Source organism: Elgaria multicarinata, chromosome 4, assembly GCF_023053635.1.
Source record: "Elgaria multicarinata webbii isolate HBS135686 ecotype San Diego chromosome 4, rElgMul1.1.pri, whole genome shotgun sequence".
Classification (NCBI taxonomy): domain Eukaryota; kingdom Metazoa; phylum Chordata; class Lepidosauria; order Squamata; family Anguidae; genus Elgaria; species Elgaria multicarinata.
The window spans coordinates 3031572-3051865 of NC_086174.1; the positions used below are offsets into that span (position 1 = coordinate 3031572).

The following is a 20294-nucleotide window of genomic DNA, read 5'->3' on the forward strand; positions in this document are numbered from 1 at the left end:
TTGGAGGGCAAGTGGGGCCAATGGCTGACACGCCTTCATGCGTGCAGGAGGAGCGTTTGCAGGACTGTCGGCTGCAGTCATGTGACTTCTCCCCCCACCCACCCCGCCTGAGTATGTTAGAAATGGTGGTGTATCAAAGTGAGCTATATCCTGCCCTAGGAGGTCGCATGTCGCCCTGCAAAGCCCTGCATCCACGGCGGGAGGTCCCTGGCTCGGAAACTGAGATCGCAGAGCACGAGGAAGCCTGGCCTGACGGAGGAGGCTGTGCTCACGCTTGCCTGCTTACTCTTCCCCCTGCTACACTCCCACTTGAGCTAAGGTGCAAAGCAGGGGAGGAGAAGGGCGAAGGCTTTGGGGGCAGGGGCCGATCTTTCCAAGTTAGACAATGCGTGAGTGCAATGGAGGTAGTTATGTGCCCACATCGCACTCGGGGTCCCCTTTCTCTCCCGCCATGACTTTTGTTTGGAAGAGGGAATCCTCTTGTTAACTCCAATCCAGGTTGGAGATAACAAGGGGGTTCCACCTCCACCCAAGGTTGGTAGGTAGATCGGGAGAGAGGAGATAAAGGTGCCATGGCAAGGACCAGGAACACAACCCTACTGAATAAAGTAAGAGTTGAGAACTTCTATAGGGACTGGGCCAGAACTATTGACCTGCTCTGGCAAACAGCTGGCCAAAAGGCTCCTTTGCTCTCTGGGCTGCTTTCCTTCTATTTCCTTCCATTGCCCAGAGATCCCCGCCCGACATCCCTTGGGTTCTGGGTTCAAGACTCATCGCAGGCTCAAGTCTCACACACACCTCTTTCTTTCAGGACGGACTGGTGAAAACCAACATGGAGAAGCTGACCTTCTATGCCCTCTCCGCTCCCGAGAAGCTGGACCGCATTGGCGCTTATCTGTCGGAGAAGCTGATCCGAGACGTGAGCAGGCACCGATACGGGTAAGGGCGCTGCGTCGATCACGATGCTTTGAAGGTCCTTCATCCCTGCCGCTGCCCCGCTCCTTCTTGCCTCCTTCTTGGATCCTCTTTCGTTGAGCCTTCGGGCGCAATCCTATGCATGTTTAGACAGAAAGAACTACAACTCCCAGCATTCCCCAGCCAGTCACTGTAGTACTGGTATATAGAGCAGCAGGGGTTTTTAACCCCTCTTGCCCACTGCCTTTGTAGCCTGGCAAACAACCTGTGAACAACCCATGGTTCTGAATTCACCTGTAATGACAACCCATGGTTTAAACGATGCAGAGTTCACAGCCCAACGACAAAGCATGTGTTCCCAGAGGGCCATTTTGCACATCCCAGATGGCTCATCATGGGTTATTTAACCCTTGATGAACTGTGGTGCATGCCGGATGCGTTTGGCCACCATTTTGATTGCTAAACAATCAAATCATGGGATAAGCAAGGGTTGTTATATAACTCATGTTAAACTGCCCATGTTATGTAAACCAGGTCAGAGTTCACAAAACAACAACAAACTATGCTGGGTTGTTCGTAATCTACAAACCATGGATTGGGCTGGGTTCACACATTATGACAACCCGGAATTCAATAGCCTATGGGTTAAAGAAAACATGGGTTAGCATTATGTTGTCTCAAAAACAATGCTTTCAGTGGAGTCCTTTCACAGGCTTGACTGATAGTAGCTAAAAAGCGCTGACTTGCATGTGTGTTTGTGTCAACTGGCAGCTGAAAACGTGGACTCCGTTGGACATCTTGATGCTTGTGTGTACTAGCCCTGAGGTCTCAGCTGCGTCTTTGCCTCCTTCTCTCCCAAAATGGGTTAGATTGCATTTATCTGTTCCAGCTATTTGATCCTAAATAAATTCTGTTGCTGGGATTTTTAAATCCCATGCCCGCTGCGGTCTTTTGGCTCAGCTGCCCGAGTTGATTCTATATCCGTCGCCTTTCTCCCAACACCTGCCTTTCGTTTTGCAAAGTGTTGCTGCTCAGCAAGTGGGTGGTGTTCGCTAAAGGGATGCTTGTGCATGCGCCTTCCGTGGGCGTCACTGTCGCCAAGAATAAATGGCTGTTCTGATTCGAGATGTCAGATGAAACTCCAGATGGAAGGTGGCTTTCAAATCATTCCAGGACGGATTCTTTCTTTGCCTTGCCAGCCAAACCCCGACACGCAAATGTCTCTTTGTGTCTCTGTTGCTGTTTTGCACTTCGATCGCGGCTTCTGTGTGCCAAAGAGTGAAGAACGGGGGCGGGGGGGGGGGGGGAGAAGGAAGGAGGGGGGCAGAAAAGGCGTTAAAAAAAGAAAAAAGTGAGACACTTCAAAGCTGCAAAGATTTCTGCTTTCATCTGAGCTGACAGTCCCTTCAAAGCTGTGTCAGAGGGTCTCTGTTCAAGAGACTGTTAATGTTTTGTTTGCAATAAGAAAGCAAGGCCGATGAAGGATCATAGAATCACAGAATAGCAGAGTAGGAAGGGGCCTACAAGGCCATCAAGTCCAACCCCCTGCTCAATGCAGGAATCCACCCTAAAGCATCCCTGACAGAGGGTTGTCCAGCTGCCTCTTGAAGGCCTCTAGGGTGGGGGAGCCCACAACCTCCCTAGGTAACTGATTCCATTGTCGTACTGCTCTAATAGTCAGGAAGTTTTTCCTGATGTCCAGCTGGAATCTGGCTTCCTGTCACTTGAGCCTGTTATTCCGTGTCCTGCACTCTGGGAGGATCAAGAAGAGGTCCTGGCCCTCCTCTGTTTGACAACCTTTTAAGTATTTGAAGAGTGCTATCATGTCTCCCCTCCATCTTCTCTTCTCCAGGCTAAACATGCCCAGTCCTTTCAGTCTCTCTTCATAGGGCTTTGTTTCCAGACCTCTGATCATCCTGGTTGCCCTCCTCTAAACACGCTCCAGCTTGTCTGCGTCCTTCTTGAATTGTGGAGCCCAGAACTGGACGCAATACTCTAGATGAGGCCTAACCAGGGCCAAATAGAGAGGAACCAGAACCTCACGTGATTTGGAAGCTATACTTCTATTAATGCAGCCCAAAATAGCATTTGCCTTTCTTGCACCCATATCGCACTGTTGGCTCATATTCAGCTTGCGATGTACAACAATTCCAAGATCCTTCTTGTTGGAATTGTTGTAGATCGCAAGCTGAATATGAGCCAACAGTGCGATATGGCTGCAAGAAAGGCAAATGAGAGCTGTTGGAGCAAAGATGGGTGGAAATATGTATTTTCTTCTGATTCCAGATGTGTAAGTGACTTGGAGGCTCCGGTTGATCCCTTCAAGAGAACCGTAAAGCCCCTCTGATCTGATAACTGTTCTAAGTGCTCTGCTTTGGTGGCACATGTCTTTACATTATTATTATTTATTACCTCTCATCTGTAAAGCCAGGAAAAATGTTTAAGGAGCATGGGAAGGTGCCTTGTATGAGATCAAACCACTCGTCCATCTAGCTGAGTATGACCTATTTCAGCTTGGTGCTGTCCAGATGTGACGGACTACAACTCACATCAACCCCAGTCAGGCTGGTCTATTCGGCCTGGCAGTGGCTCTCCGGGGCCTCAGGTCGAGAAGAATCTTTCGGATTACCTGTTCCCTGATCCTTTAAACTGGAGTTACCAGCAACAATAGAATACAAATTAAGAAAGAATTATAGTCGGAACATAAAAGCGTGTTCAGAGGAGGGCAACCAGGATGATCAGGGGTCTGGAAACAAAGCCCTATGAAGAGAGACTGAAAGAACTGGGCATGTTTAGCCTGGAGAAGAGAAGATGGAGGGGAGACAGGATACCGTATTTCTTCGATTGTAAAACGCCATTGATTGTAAGACGCACACTAATTTCAGTACCACCAACAGAAAAAAAAACCTAAGACACACCCGTGATTCTAAGACGCACCCCATTTTTAGAGATGTTTATATGGGGAAAAAAGTGCGTCTTAGAATCAAAGAAATAGGGTAGCACTCTTCAAATACTTGAAAGGTTGCCACACAGAGGAGGGCCAGGATCTCTTCTCGATCCTCCCAGAGCGCAGGATACGGAATAACGGGCTCAAGTTACAGGAAGCCAGATTCCGGCTGGACATCAGGAAAAACTTCCTGACTGTTAGAGCAGTACGACAATGGAACCAGTTACCTAGGAAGGTTGTGGGCTCTCCCACACTCGAGGCCTTCAAGAGGCAGCTGGACAACCCTCTGTGAGGGATGCTTTAGGGTGGATTCCTGCATTGAGCAGGGGGTTGGACTCGATGGCCTTGTAGGCTCCTTCCAACTCTACTATTCTATGATTCTATGATAAAAGCAAAATGCACCCACCAATTACAACCTGTTTCAGCAACTGACAATCCAGCTTAATGGCTAAAAGCCTGCCTGGATAAGAAGGTTTTGCATCCTGAGGTTCACGTGAATGCCAAGTAGCTGTTCTGGTGCATAGGCATGTGCACTGCAAAGCCATGCAATGCGCCCACGCGCCCTCTGCCCCGTTCTCATGGTGGCAGCTGGATTGCTCTTGACCTCGCTGGGCACTTCCAGACCGCATTGATCCGTTCACCCACAAAGAGGAGGAGAGAGGCAGAAAAAGGCAAGACCAACCAAGAGGGAAGTAAACACAAAATCTAAGCCCTCACCGCAGAGCGTCAAGAAGTGCCAAGGGAGTCGTCGTGATAGGGATCTGGGAACCGCCCATGTTCGTGAACCTTGATACCTTGGCCGAACAGACCATTTGGTACGTGGAGTGGAAAATGCTCTCTCTCTCAAAAGAACATTTAGAAAAGCTATCGGAACAACCGTCTATTTTTGATCCCCGTCTCTGCCCCAGAGGATCAGCCTGGGACTCTTTTGCCAGCCTTACATCATAAAGAAGTCGATGGTTCTGTACAAATTGCACCCATCCCCCTTATAGCAGTATTGTTGAAATTAACACAGCCCTCGAGGCCTGTGCACCCTGACAGGATTTAGCTTGTGTAGAGACAGCAATGAATACACACCCAAAATGGTATGGTGTTTCAAATGGATATTGTGTCTAATCTGTTTATATGCCTTTAATCTTTGTATACTGCCCACAGTGCTTTGGCTTTGGGGCGGTATATAAATTATCATCATCAGGCAATCCCTAGATTTTGTCAGAGTTTTAACTTCAGCTATGGGGCAGTATACAAATGCAATAAATAAAATTAATAACTTACACCTCTAAGAATCATAGAATCATAGAATAGCAGAGCTGGAAGGGGCCTACAAGGCCATCGAGTCCAACCCCCTGCTCAGAAATTAACAGAATTAATTTCTGTTAATTTAGAAATTAACTTGTGATTTCTAATGGAACTAAAATCACAAGGGGCTACAGAACTTGGAATGAGAATTGAAATGAGGAGGTGGACTTACATTTTTTAAAAAATGTAAGGGACAACCTATCAGCTTTGCCCACCCTGGCAGCCTGCAGATGTGTTGAAGCAACTGCCGTTACCCTCAGCCGGCACGGCCAACACATCTGGAGGCAGCCAGGGCGAGGAAGGCCTGCACTGCATGGTTCCCTAATTGGTTGGCTGGAGTCAGGACCATAAGTGAACTTTGAGGCGTAGAACAGATTCTCTGAACTTTAGAATCCTCCCAATAGAAAGTGATCATATTGGAGAGAACTCAGTTATTTCCTCCTAGGCGTGCTGCTGTCTTTCCATGCACAAGAACATCAGAAGAGCCCTGATGCTGGATCAGACCAAGGGTCCGTCTAGTCCAGCACTCTGTTCACACAGGGGCCAACCAGCGCTGTTCCCCCCCATCCATCCATCTATCCACCCCACCTCCCGGCCATGCTGAGTACTCAACCACACAGTGGTACCAGCCAGGAAAGCTTTACGGCTTGGAACTGCTCAGTGTGAACTTTTTCATGCCTGAAAACGGATCCAATTCGGCTCCTTGAAACAAACCGCATCCCCGGGGGGCAAATCCCGAAACTCCTGCCTCTTTGGGCAGTCCACCTAGTGACATGTGGCCGGTCAAGTTCCTCTTCTCCTCAGTCGCTTTATTTCTTTCCCTCCTTCATTTCTTCCTCTAAAAAAAGCATTAGCGGGATGATTTAATCAGCAGCCTTGGAAGCCTCCTGCTTCTGCTGCAGCGCCTTTGTAAACGATCCCGGCCCACACGTGCTCCCGTTTCTCTCTTCTGACAGGTGATTTATTTTTGCCTCTTGGGCTGACTGAACCCAGCGGGGCGGTGGGGGGACAACACACACACAGAAGCCCCAGTTTCTTCCGTTGACGTCAATCACAGTGTCTCGGGAGCAGAACTTCGCTCCCAGTTGGCCTCCTTAGACTGATGTTGTTTTTACTGGGGAGTTTGTCCTCGTTCCTTCTCTCCTTCCCGACCTCGATTCTGACGCTAACATCCAAGGCAATTCAGGGCTCTGATTCTAGAATGTGCAAGCGTCTCTCCGTCTGTCTATCAGTCGGGAGGGACCATGGCTCAGTGGTGGAGCCCCTGTTTTGCACATATCAGGTCCTTAGTTCAATCTCCAGCACCTCCTGGAAGAGCTGGGGGGAAAGCCTTCCAGAAGCCCTGGAGACCCATGGCTGCCAGTCAGTGGGATAGATGGACCCGTGGTCTGACTTCTGTCTTCCTGTTGTCCTATATGTCATCATATTGCCATAAGTACTCATGCCATTTGGTGATGCTGAGAACTAACTCCTCCCATTGGTGACGTTGAGAGCTGACTCTTCCCGTCCACTGCCTTGCTCCTCCTCCTCCTCCTCTTCCTAACTCATCATTGGATGTGGTCATTCCAGGATGGCTTGGTGTCTCCTCCTCTTCTCCCCCAACCACCGCCACAGGTACGTGTGCATCGCGATGGAAGCTCTGGACCAGCTGCTGATGGCCTGCCACTGCCAGAGCATCAACCTCTTTGTGGAGAGCTTCTTGAAGATGGTGGCCAAGCTGCTGGAGTCGGAGAAGCCTGACCTGCAAATCCTCGGCACCAATTCGGTAAGCTTTGGCCCTGGCGACGCTTCAGAGGGTTTGGACTACAGCTCCCAAAATCCCTGACTATTGTCTATACTGGTGCTTGGGGCTGATGGGACTTGCAGTCCAAAATAGCTGGAGGGCGCCAAGTTGTCTACTCTTGGCCTTGGAAATGGTCGCCAACAAGATGTGGAACTAAGAGAGGCAGGTGGACCTTGGGGCTCCGTTCCTCTCTGGAGAGGCAGCTTCGCATTCTGCCTCAGATCCTGGGCACTGTAGCAGAACGTCACCAGTTCAAACCAGTGCCTCACAAGGGGCCCAAGGCACGGAGCAATTGCTCTGCCTCAGTCCTCCTATCTGAACTATGGGGATAATGATACAAATGGACGTTATAGGATTGCTGTAAGAAATGATGTGGGAATACTTTGAGTTCTCAGAAGTACCAAGTAAATGCCAAGTTGTATTATTATTGTTGTTGTTGTTGTTGTTGTTGTTGTTGTTGTTGTTGTATCCCAACCTATATCACAAGGATCTCAGGGTAGCATACAGGTAAAACCGTACAAACAATATAAAGCAAATACACAGCTAAAAACAAATTGAACCATTAATAAGCTAAAACCAGTATAAAATTTAAAAACAGTAAAACCAATTAAAGCAATTAAAGCTATGTAGAAGTTTGGTGAATTTAGCCATCAAAGGCTTTGTTAAAAAGCCATGTCTTTACTTGGTACCAGAATAAAGTCAACGTTGGCGCCAGTCAGACCTCCAAGGGGAGGGCATTCCACAACCAGGGTGTCCCCACAGAGAAAGCCCTCTCCCATGTCCCACCACAGCGTATGTCTCACGTTGGTGAGACGCGGACGAGGGCTCCTGCAACAGATCTCAAGTCTTGGGCAGGCAGATCTCGTCTCGCTCCTTCCAGAGTGCAGGACACGGAATAACGGGCTCAAGTTAAAGGAAGCCAGATTCCGGCTGGACATCAGGAAAAACTTCCTGACTGTTAGAGCAGTATTACAATGGAACCAGTTACCTAGGGAGGTTGTGGGCTCTCCCACACTAGAGGCATTCAAGAGGCAGCTGTCAGGGATGCTTTAGGGTGGATTCCTGCATTGAGTAGGGGGTTGGATTCGATGGCCTTAGAGGCCCCTTCCAACTCTACAATTCTTTGATTCTAAGTTACAGGAAGCCAGATTCCGGCTGGACATCAGGAAAAACTTCCTGACTGTTAGAGCAGTATTACAATGGAACCAGTTACCTAGGGAGGTTGAGGGCTGTCCCACACTAGAGACCTTCAAGAAGCAGCTGGACAACCCTCTGTCAGGGATGCTTTAGGGTGGATTCCTGCATTGAGCAGGGGGTTGGACTTGATGGCCTTGTAGGCCCCTTCCAACTCTGCTATTCTATGATTCTATGATATAGGGAGAGATGCGCTCCCTCAAGTACTGAGGTCTCAAACCGTTGAGGGCTTGAAAAGTCATTGCCAACACTTTGAATTCCAGCCGGAAGCGTATTGGCAGCCAGTGCAATTCTTTTTACACCGGTGTTATATGGTCTGAGAGATGTACCGGTCAGCAGTCTAACTGCTGCATTTTGTACTAGCTGCAACTTCTGCGTCGTCTTCAAGGGCTGAACCTGCTCCTATTGGCTTAGGAATAGGCACCCATAAGAGCCATCCAGGGTCACCTAAAGATCCTGGCAGCTTTGTTTTTCTCTCTGACTCAGGAGTGCAAAGTAACTCACTGATGAATCATCACAGCACTCTGGAAGTCTCTTAACTGCCGTGGACAGCAAGCGTTTCTACTGCCTGCTGTGGCTTTTGGGATTAATCAGAGAAGGTATTTAGGGATGTCCTGGACCCCACCTAACAGAGAGGAAGTTCCCCTCCCTCCCCTGGGCAAGAACCGAACCAAGAAAACTCTGCAGAAAATACCAAAATGGAAGTAAATCCTTCGAGGACCCAGGTTCACAGAATCATAGAATCATAGAATAGCAGAGTTGGAAGGGGCCTACAAGGCCATCGAGTCCAACCCCCTGCTCAATGCAGGAATCCACCCTAAAGCATCCCTGACAGAGGGTTGTCCAGCTGCCTCTTGCAGGCCTCTAGTGTGGGAGAGCCCACAACCTCCCTAGGTCACTGGTTCCATTGTCGTACTGCTCTAACAGTCAGGAAGTTTTTCCTGATGTCCAGCTGGAATCTGGCTTCCTTTATCTTGAGCCCGTTAGAGCCCGTTATATAGGTTGACAAAGCAACCTAATTACCCATCCTAATTACGGCACATCCTAATTACCCACATGTTTCGTTTTTAATTGGTTTTTAATGCTTTATGTGTGTATGTTCTGTGTTTTAGAGTTTTAAATTTTGTATACTTGTTTTTACCTCAATTTTAGAATTTCTGTAAACCGCCCAGAGAGCCCTGGCTATGGGGGCGGTATATAAGTGTAATAAATAAAAATAAATAAATAAATAAGGGGAATTCCTGGGCCTGGTCTGGGGCGCCTGGTGCTGTGCATAACTCAGGCTGAGCAGAGTTGGGCCTGTTCGTTCCCTTGAGTGGAAGACCAGCAGGAACCCTTTTAGAAGTGAGATCTTCAACGTCGTACAGGGAGACCTTGGAAGCCTTTGTAGCGTAAGGGTTCGAGGGGATAGATAGAAATGTAGATATGTGAGCTGTGCTTGCAGGGGACCGATTGTTTTGCAGGAGGAATAAGACATTTTGCAGAAGTCCTGACACCACTGGAGGCTGGTGGCTCCTATATCAGGGGAGTGATGAATCCTCTCCGGGTTTGTTTATTTATTTATTTATTTATTTATTACATTTCTATACCGCCCAATAGCCGGAGTTCTCTGGGTGGTTCACAAAAATTAAAAACATTCAAAGTATAAAACAACAGTATAAAACCATAATATAAAATACAATAAAAAAGCTCAACCAGATAAAAACAGCCGCAATGCAAAATTACAAATTTAAAACACCGAGTTAAAATTTATTTATAGACTGTTAAAATGCTGGGAGAATAAAAAGGTCTTCACTTGGCGTCTAAAAGCATATAATGTAGGTGCCAAGCGAACCTCCTTAGGGAGCTCATTCCACAGCCGGGGTGCCACAGCAGAGAAGGCCCTCCTCCTGGTAGCCACCTGCCTCACCTCCTTTGGCAGGGGCTCGCGGAGAAGGACCCCTGAAGATGACCTTAGGGTCCAGGCAGGTACATATGGGAGGAGGCGTTCCTTCAGATAACCTGGCACCAAGCCGTTTAGGGCTTTAAATGTTAATACCAGCACTTTGAATCGGGCCCGGACCTGGACTGGCAGCCAATGAAGCTGGAAAAGGACTGGCATGATGTGATCTCGTCGGCCAGTCCCTGTTAGTAACTGTGCTGCCCTGTTTTGTACCAGCTGAAGTTTCTGGACCGTTTTCAAAGGCAGCCCCACATATAACGCATTGCAGTAATCCAGACGAGAGGTTATCAGAGCATGGATCACTGTAGCTAGGCTATCTCTGTCCAGATAAGCTTTGCACCTTGGATAGCTCCTTTAGAATTCTGACGGGCTCTGGCTGAAACCCGGAGCGGATTCGTTACTCCACTGACCTCTGCTTAACACATGTTCACAGACAGAGCTGAGTAACGGTCTGATGGCTGCAACTTGTCCATCCACTTCTTTATGGCCTCAAGTCAATTCCTGCTCTAGGTCCAGAGGACCTTTCAGTAGAAAACTATGGGGACTGGATCTTTGGCTTCTAGCAGGCAAATATGTTCTCTCCTGCCTAAACCTCAGGTCCTGGATCCCAATCTGGCCCTCCGGGTTTCCCCAGAATGACCCACCAACTCCCCCCCCCCCGCACAAAACCCCGGATCATTTATGTTTCTCAGCTTTTATGCAGTTTTTCCCCGTTCTAAAAATACTGAAAGGCCTCTCCGGAAGTTCAGTTACTGGCTAGAAGAGCTGTGTGTGAAAACAGAGAGGTGTGTCTTTGCATTTTGGAAGCCGCCCATTTTGCCTTTGGCCACGCCCACCACTGGAAGGCAAACCCCGCCCCCCAAGAGGCAATGGGGTCCTCATTGCTAAAAGACTTTGAGTATTTATCATTTATTTATTTATGTATTACATTTTTATACCGCCCAATAGCAGAAGCTCTCTGGGCGGTTCACAAAAATTAAAACCATAATAAACATCTAAGGTCCTCCTCCGGGTGCCTACTCCGAGAGAGGCTCGGAGTGTGGCAACGAGGGACAGGGCCTTTTCGGTGGTGGCCCCCAGACTATGGAACAATCTCCCTGACGAGGCTCACCTGGCGCCAATGCTGCTGTCTTTCCGGCACCAAGTTAAGACTTTCCTCTTTGCCCAGGCATATGGCGGCACATTTTAATCACCCACATGTTTAGGTTTTTTTTAACGGTTTTTAATGCTTCATGTGTGTATGTTCTATGTTTTAGAATTTTAAATTCTGTATACTCGTTTTTATCTTAATTTTAGAATTTCTGTAAACCGCCCAGAGAGCCTTGGCTATGGGAGCGGTATATAAGTGCAATAAATAAAATAAATAAATAAAACAACCAACAGGTTAAAAGCACAAATACAAAATACAGTATCAAAAGCATAGAATCATAGAATCATAGAATAGTAGAGATCGAAGGGGCCTGTAAGGCCATCGAGTCCAACCCCCTGCTCAATGCAGGAATCCACCCTACAGCATCCCTGACAGATGGTTTTCCAGCTGCCTCTTGAATGCACATGTGAACTGTCCCTTTAAAGAGACACAGGTAATGAATGAGCTTTCTCCATCATGACCGGACAATCTCAGCCCCACGGATGGGGGGTGGGGTGGGATCAGGGAGCCCCCTCCTTCTCCTCCTCCTCAAGGCAAAATTTAGCCCCAGATGATTTGGAGACGATCGCCGTGTCTGAAAAAGGCAAGACGTTTTGCTTTCCCACCAGTTGGCTGCTGGTCAGTCAATAGAAACGCGCTGAAGGTAGAAATGAAATGAGAGGCGCTAGAAATCGATTTTTGCTGCGTGGAGTCGGCCTCGCTAATTGCAAAACGGAGGCGCTCTCGCCGCTTGCTAGAAGCGAGAGGCTGCCACGCTGGGGAGGGGAGGGGGGCGTGCAAGTCTCGGAAACGAACTGGAGCATCTAAAGGTAAGACTTTGGGGGCACTTAAACCTTGTGTGAGGGGAGGAATTTGCCGATGTGTTTTTCCTTGATGCTATACGAGTGGCCCCATCTGCCCCCATCAGCCTCTCCACTGCAGAACGAGGGAGGGGGACGTCAGGGGAGGCTGCCCGTTGCAGTTCAATTCCTTCTGGCCTTTGGCTTAACAAGGGTAAGTGGCAGGAGAAATGGAGCCGAACAGGGTGGGTGATGGAGCGGCGGAAGGCGTTGCGGAGCACGGGCGGCCCAGACGAGGCGTCTGCCGAGGTTCCGCCGGCTCAGGAGCTCGTTGCAGGGTCAATGAAGCAGCACTTTGCTTTCTGAACGAGATGGATGGCCCACGCAGTCGACCACGAAGCGTTGCTGCCCGAACGACCCTTTTGCCTGTGATTTATTGAAGGATGTCTCTGTAGAAGCGGTTTCTACCCAGGAGCTCACAGGGGAAGCGGCAGTGGAGGCCGGTGGCTCCGAGGTCAGTGGGGTGAGGAATCCGCTCTGGGTTTCAGTCAGAACCAGTCGATTCCGACTGGTTCTGACTGAAACCCGGAGCAGATTCACCTTGGATTCACCCAGTCCAGGTCCGGGCCCGATTCAAAGTGCTGGTATTAACATTTAAAGCCCTAAACGGCTTGGGGCCAGGCTATCTGAAGGAACGCCTCCTCCCGTATGTCCCTGCCCGGACCCTAAGGTCATCCTCAGGGGTCCATCTACGCGAGCCCCTGCCAAAGGAAGTGAGGCAGGTGGCTCCCAGGAGCAGGGCCTTCTCTGCTGTGGCACCCCGGCTGTGGAATGAGCTCTCTAAGGAGGTTCGCGTGGCACCTACATTATACGCTTTTAGACGCCAGGTGAAGACCTTTTTATTCTCCCAGCATATTAACAGTCTATAAATAAATTTTAACTTGGTGTTTTCAATTTGTAATTTTGCATTGCGTCTGTTTTTATCTGGTTGAGCTTTTATATTGTATTTTATATTATGGTTTTATACTGTTGTCTTATACTTTGAATGGTTTTAAATTTTGTGAACCGCCCAGAGAGCTCCGGCTATTGGGCGGTATAAAAATGTAATAAATAAATAAATAAATGGAGAGCTCCAGTAGAGTTCTGACTGAAATCTTGAGTAGATTCACCTTGGAGAGTTCCTTTAGACTTCTGACTGAAACCCACCCCACTGATATCGGAGCCACCAGCCTCCACTGGGGAGCGAAGGTCATCAGGAGGATGGGACGTATCCAGCATGACCAGCACTTGACTGGCAAGGTGGATTGGGAGTACACAGGGACAGAGCCTCTAGAGTGGAGGAATGCACATGCAGAAACAGGGTCACGCGCTTATAGCAGCATGTGTGTTACACGTCTGCACACCTGTGCATGTTCTGTGCACACACACACACACACACACTGTGTTTCTAGGGTGACCCTATGGAAAGGAGGACAAGGCTCCTGCGTCACTTGTACGCATGCAACCCCTGGCGAAATCCCCTCTTCATCACCACAGTTAAAGCTGCAGGAGCCCTGCCCTCATTATCTAGCGTGACCAGATACAAAAGAGGGCAGGGCTCCTGCAGCTTTAACTGTGGTGATGAAGAGGGGATTTCGCCAGGTGCTGCATGCGTACAAGTGACCCCTGCTGAAATTCCGTTTTCTATACGACCGTTAAAGATGCAGGAGCCCTGCCCTCCTTTCCATAGGGTCACCCTAGTTGTTTCCCACCTGGAAATGATTCTCAGGCAAGAGGCCCACTGTCTGTGAATCGGTGCAAACACTTGCCCACATGCCACGTACATCAGAAATCAATTGGGCTGAAGGGAAAAGGTCACAGAACAGCGGGGTAGTGGGGTGTACAGGTTTGTTCATGTGCACATGCACGTGCGTCCTGTTTGCCAAAAAAGGAAGTGGGCTTGCTGAGGAACTTTAGAGACGGGGGTGGGGTTTGGTGGGCAAGGGGACATGGAAGTTTGAGGAGTCCACACTGGGGCTGAATGTCACAGACATCCTGTGAAATGTCCGGCCAAATGTTTGGCTACAGCAGAGCTCCCATAATTCCCTCCAGAGGAGAAGCTGTGTGTAGTGTTAGTCTCCTGGAGCGAAAAACGCTCCCTCACAAAGAATCTTCAGTCACTTTCAAGATGCATTCCCATGCTGGGGCTGAAAGCTTGCTCATGCGAAGAATGATAAAATCATAGAATAGCAGAGTTGGAAGGGGCCTACAAGGCCATCAAGTCCAACTCCCTGCTCAAGGCAGATCGTCTAGTCATTCCAGCACCAACTAAGTCCCCCAAATGCTTGCTGTTAGATAACAGTGGTGACTCCCCCAGGGGCAAGGCTTGGAAGCCAGGCCCTCCCTCCTGGAGGAACCCAAGGAGGCTCTGCGTTTTGGATACGGAGCTCCCGCAGGCCACATACATAGGCTCTGGGGACCGGAACTTCTGCGCCCCTGGTCTGTCCAGACAAAATCCTCCCAAATGCATGCAAACAGTCTTCATGATGTCCACTCATTCATTTTATTTATTTATGTATTTATTTATTGCATTCCCAAAGATCTGTAGGAGTTTGAGTAGTCTGGGAGTGCAGCATTTTTACCTCACAAATTACACATTTTTACCTCACAAATGCATACAAGTCTTCATGGTGTTCATTCTGTGGGTGGTATTAGTATTAGTATTAGTATTAGTATTATTTATTGCATTCCCCAAGATCTGAAGGAGTTGGTATGTGGTGTGAGAGTGCAGTATTTTTACCTCACAAATGTTTATGTCACAAATTACCTCACAAATTGCATTTTTTTTTTACTTCGCAAATGAGTGCAGTCTTAATGACGTTCACTCCATTGTTGTTATTTATTTATTTATTGTGTTCCCAAAGATCTGTAGGAGTTTGAGTGGTCTGGGAGTGCAGCATTTTTACCTCACAAATTACACATTTTCACCTCACAAATGCATACAATCCTCGTGGCGTCAATTCTGTTGTTGATGATGATGATTTATTGTATTCCCCAAGATCTGTAGGAGTTGGTATGTGGTGTGAGAGTGCAGTATTTTTACCTCACAAATGTTTATGTCACAAATTACCTCACAAATTGCAAATTTTTTTACTTCGCAAATGAGTGCAGTCTTAATGACGTTCACTTAATTGTTGTTTGTTTGTTTATTTATTTTTTGTGTTCCCGAAGATCTGTAGGAGTAGGAGTGGTCTCGGAGTGCAGCATTTTAACCTCACAAATGCCTACAATCTTCATGGCGTTAATTCTGTGGGGTATTATTATTAATAATAATAATTGTATTCCTCAAGATCTGTAGGAGGTGGTGTGAGAGTGCAGCATTTTTACCTCACAAATGTTTATGTCACAAATTACCTCACAAATTGCAACTTTTTTACTTCACAAATGAGTGCAGGCTTCATGATAGGGTGGATTCCTGCATTGAGCAGGGGGTTGGACTCGATGGCCTTGTAGGCCCCTTCCAACTCTGCTATTCTATGATTCTATGATTCTATGATGTTCACTCCATTGTGGTGGTGGTCGTCGTCTTCTTCTTCTTCTTCTTCTTCTTCTTCTTCTTCTTCTTCTTCTTCTTCTTCTTCTTCTTTTATTCTATTCCCGAAGATCTGTAGGCATCGGAGTGCAGCATTTTTAATGTGTGTTCCCTTTCTCTGCCTTGCTGCCCCCACTTCCCCCACCTGCAGTTCGTGAAATTTGCAAACATCGAGGAGGACACCCCGTCTTACCACAGGAGCTACGACTTCTTTGTCTCTCGATTCAGTGAAATGTGCCACTCCAGCCACGATGACATGGACATCCGGACGAAGTGAGTAGTACCCGAGCAGATACAGGCGACGTAAACAGGCCTCCACAAATCCCTGGCCCTCCTCTAGTGGGGAGGCTCTGCTCAACCAGCCTCTCTTGCCTCCTACGTTGTTACTAAATTGGTCGGGTCGCCTTGTTTTATTCATTAATTTATTATATTTCTATACTGGGAGTTGTAGTACTTATTCTGTCTAAGCATGCATTGTTGTTGTTGTTTATTCGTCGTTCAGTCGCTTCCGACTCTTCGTGACTTCATGGACCAGCCCACGCCAGAGCTTTCTGTCGGCCGTCGCCACCCCTAGCTCCCCCAAGGTCGAGTCCGTCACCTCCAGAATATCATCCATCATGCATAGGATTTCTATAATGCCCAATGCTTTCTGGGCAATTCACCAAAATTCCAGAAAGTTCTCCCACTCAATTCTTGGCATCTCCAGTTGAGGCCACTGCTTTGGCCTGAGTACCGATGCCTCATGACGATTCAGGACGGTGCTGGGCCGCTCCCTCTGCCCACCTGGGAAAGCTGGTGCAAGGCCAGCCATGAGTCCAGGTGAGTCCAATGGACTCACCTCACCTTACCTACCTATCCTTCCTCTCCCTCCCTGGTCACCGCACTGCCAGGACTTACCTTACCCTGCATCTTGGGGGCTCTCTTTTTTTAATAGCTCTATGGCCGCAAACGATGGCGGACATAAAGGGCCATTTGTGTGCGTGTGCATGTATGCGCACAGCCCTGCAATTTTGCACATTGGCCATCCTGGGCAAACGAGCCTTTAAAGCCACCGTTGATGGAAATGAATGCCTGGAATCGGCTTCTACTCTTCAGCCTCCCGGGTTTCTCATCCCTGAACAGTTCCAAAAGAGCAGTGCCAAAAGAATTCTGCATGCAGCCGTCCCTTGGGATTCGCTTTTGAAAGCCGAAGCGTGGAAAAGGCAATCGGGCTAGGCATGAGCGTCAAAGACCACATCTCCCCTTTCCCTTTGATGGGGATGACGCTTCCTCCCAGAAGGATTGAGGATGAATCATAGAGCCAGACATGAATATTATTTATGGCCAGCCAAGCGTGCCTCTGTTGGTGGTTCCTGCCCCGCACCGACCAGCATGGTCTAGCGTTTCTGTCACAGATCCGTTTGCGCGGTTGCTGCACGCCCACCCTTTTCAGAATGATCTCCGTCCTGCAATTAGCCTGCCATGGATGTATTTTAATTGCTTTCTCCTCGCCCCTCGACGAAGCGGGAAGCCGGAGGAAGCTTTTCAGAGGCTGCAGGATAATGAGGAGCTGAGGTCGGGGTGAGGGTGGCAGATTAGAACACAACACACCGGGAGGGGACGGGGACCTTTAGAAGCCAGCGCAGAACAGGTGACTAAACCCCCTTGAATGAGACGTCTTTCATTACCGCTATTATTTATGTTCCTTTGAGGCGTGTTTTGGTTTCATAGGTCGGAGGGAAATGTCACCCGCCCTCTCGGTGCTAAAACGCTTGTTGCACCCGGTTAAATTGATTTGGCAAGTCGGTTCAGGACAGGTTAATGGAAGGATTACTTCACACGACTTGTAATTAACAGAGGGATTTTGCTGTTCTCATGATACCATGGTGGCTGTTCCCTTTGTGGGGAGGCAGGAGACGCCTACATTTGTGGAGGACAGGTTCTTCGCTGGCAGCAACACCATCAGTGAACCCCGTATTCAGTGAAGATATAACTTTGGGTACCAGAGGCTGAAAAGTTGTTGGCAAACTGGAGCGGTCCATCTTTTGTCTTTCATTCCAGCCCTCTTTGCTTTTTCCTGGGGCACGCTTAGCCCCACACACACACGGGCGTGAGCATCCAGCATTCACAAGCTGAATATGAGCCAACAGTGTGACATGGCAGCAAGAAAGGCAAATGCTATTTTGGGCTGTATTAATAGAAGCATAGCTTCCAAATTGCGTGAGGTACTGGTTCCTCTCTATTCAGCCCTGGTTAGGCCTCATCTGGAGTATTGCGTCCAGTTCTGGGCCCCACAATTCAAGAAGGACGCAGACAAGCTGGAGCGTGTTCATCCCACTATGGTGAGATGTCCTATATTTCTATAGCAGTGGTTTCTAAATGTGCATCTATGCACTTAATCATGTGCAAGTCTGTGTCCTGTTTTGTCCTCTTTTGTGATGATGCATAAGAAGACACCCTTAGTGAACAGAGAAGCAATTTCTGCTTTTCAAAGGACAAAAACATGAGCTTGTGGAGTAGAGTGATCCTCCGGGTTTATCTTAAACAGGGCATTGAGATCCCTGCTCCCAAGAAGCTTACGTCTATCTATTAAGGTTGAGGAGAGAATGCAGGGAGGGAAGAACCCAGAGGAACAGATGAGCAAATGCAGTGACACAGAGGAAGATGTGGTATGCATAGGAAGGAGGGCAACCAGGATGATCAGGGGTCTGGAAAAAAAGCCCTGTGAGGAGAGACTGAAAGAACTGGGCATGTTTAGCCTGGAGAAAAGAAGATTGAGGGGAGACACGATAGCACTCTTCAAATACTTGAAAGGTTGTCACACAGAGGAGGGCCAGGATCTCTTCTCGATCCTCCCAGAGTGCAGGACACGGAATAACGGGCTCAAGTGACAGGAAGCCAGATTCCGGCTGGACATCAGGAAAAACTTCCTGATGGTTAGAGCAGTACGACATGGAACCAGTTACCTAGGGAGGTTGTAGGCTCTCCCACACTGGAGGCATTCAAGAGGCAGCTGGACAAGCATCTGTCAGGGATGCTTTAGGGTGGATTCCTGCCTTGAGCAGGGGGTTGGACTTGTAGGCCCCTTCCAACTCTGCTATTCTATGATTCTATGATCCTTTGAGAGCCAAGGCTTCCAACTAGGCCAGAGTGGAGGGAGGCTTCGTTCCCTTTTGCCTTTTAAGATGCAGCTCTTCTTTTCTTCTCCCCCCCAAAGGATCCGCATGTCTGGCATAAAAGGCCTGCAAGGAGTGGTCCGGAAGACCGTGAACGATGAGCTGCAGGCGAACATCTGGGACCCTCAGCACATGGACAAGATTGTGCCTTCGCTGCTCTTCAACCTGCAGCACGCTGAGGAAACCGAAAGGTGACAGCAGCCAATCTGCTTGATCTCGCCCGGCGGCGTTGCTAACTGTGGAACCCTAGAAATGGAAGGATGTTGGCGGGTCACAATTTAGTCCCCAAGTCCTGTTGGAGGGCACAGGAATGCGCCACCAGAAATGCATCTATTAAGTGCTAGGCGCTCCTTTAAAGGGAGGGGGCGTAGCTCAGTGGTAGAGACTCTGCGTTGCATGAGGAAGGTCACGGGTTCAATCCCCAGCGAGGCTGGAAAAGACCTCTTGTCCGAAACGCCCGAGAGCCATTGCTGCCCGTCAGAGTTGAAAGAACCGGGCTGGACGATCCAACAGTCTGACCCGATATAAGGAAGCTTTGCATAAAGCCAAACAATCCATCTGTGGGGCAGCATGTGGGGCGGTATATAAATGTAATTAAATAATTAAATAAATCTTTGACATGCCTCTTTCCCAGCGGCTTCCATTGGGGCTGTGGGGGCAGTACTTTGACGGGATTTGCGTTCACTTGATCGCTTCCGATATGCAGACTTGCAGCAGAATTACCCAAAGCAGCCTGTTCGCTGGGCCTCCGCATGACTCGTTGCTTTGCCTGGTTCCAATGTGGAGCCACGTCCAGACACGTGGCCCATGCAGAAAGGCAGGTGGCGGGCGTCCTCCGCTGGTGGGTGAAGGTTACCTGTATCTAGGGTTTTACGGGTTCTGCAAAATCAGTTCTATGTTTCCTGAACGGACAGGTTCCATTGAGCAGGGGGTTGGACTCAATGGCCTTGTAGGCCCCTTCCAACTCTGCTATTCTATGATTCTATGTTCTATCATCCACTCATTCGCAGAATACTTTTTGTTTCCCAATTTGTCACGTTTGCACAAATTCGCATTTGCGAAAATGTGAAAATCCCTGCAAAAATCCCCCCCCCCAAATGTGCAAATCCGCCCCCCAAATGGGTTGGACTCGATGGCCTTATAGGACCCTTCCAACTCTACTATTCTGTGATTCTATGTGCAGATTCCTGCTTTTATAGAATCATAGAATAGCAGAGTTGGAAGGGGCCTACAAGGCCATCAAGTCCAATCCCCTGCTCAATCCAGGAATCCATCCTAAAGCATCCCTGACAGAGGGTTGTCCAGCTTTAGTCTATGGGGGGAATGTGCATTTGGGGCTGATTTTTTTAAATGTATTTTTCTACGACTAAATTTGCATTAAACTCCAGGAAATAAAAAAAATGATTCTATTGCGGATTTTTCCTGTATCCCTTCTTGTAACGCAGTTCCCACAGTTCGTCATTCCAGGTGCAGCCGTGGCTCCAGCTTTAATTCAGTGTGTTGGCGTGGCGCGCTTGCACGCAAGGTGGGCCTTTGGCCCTGGGTCTGAAACGCCATTG

General features: G+C 48.6%; 1 protein-coding gene across 4 annotated transcripts in view; it reads left to right on the forward strand.

The window, feature by feature from the left end:
• EFR3B (EFR3 homolog B) overlaps positions 1-20294 on the forward strand; it is a 145038-nt gene that overhangs the window by 83739 nt on the left and 41005 nt on the right. For all 4 annotated transcript variants that reach the window (XM_063123733.1, XM_063123731.1, XM_063123734.1 and 1 more), the window contains exons 3-6: positions 812-939; positions 6776-6926; positions 15732-15853; positions 18777-18926. In XM_063123733.1, coding sequence (XP_062979803.1) covers positions 812-939; positions 6776-6926; positions 15732-15853; positions 18777-18926 — 551 coding nt within the window. The remainder of the gene's footprint in view (positions 1-811; positions 940-6775; positions 6927-15731; positions 15854-18776; positions 18927-20294) is intronic.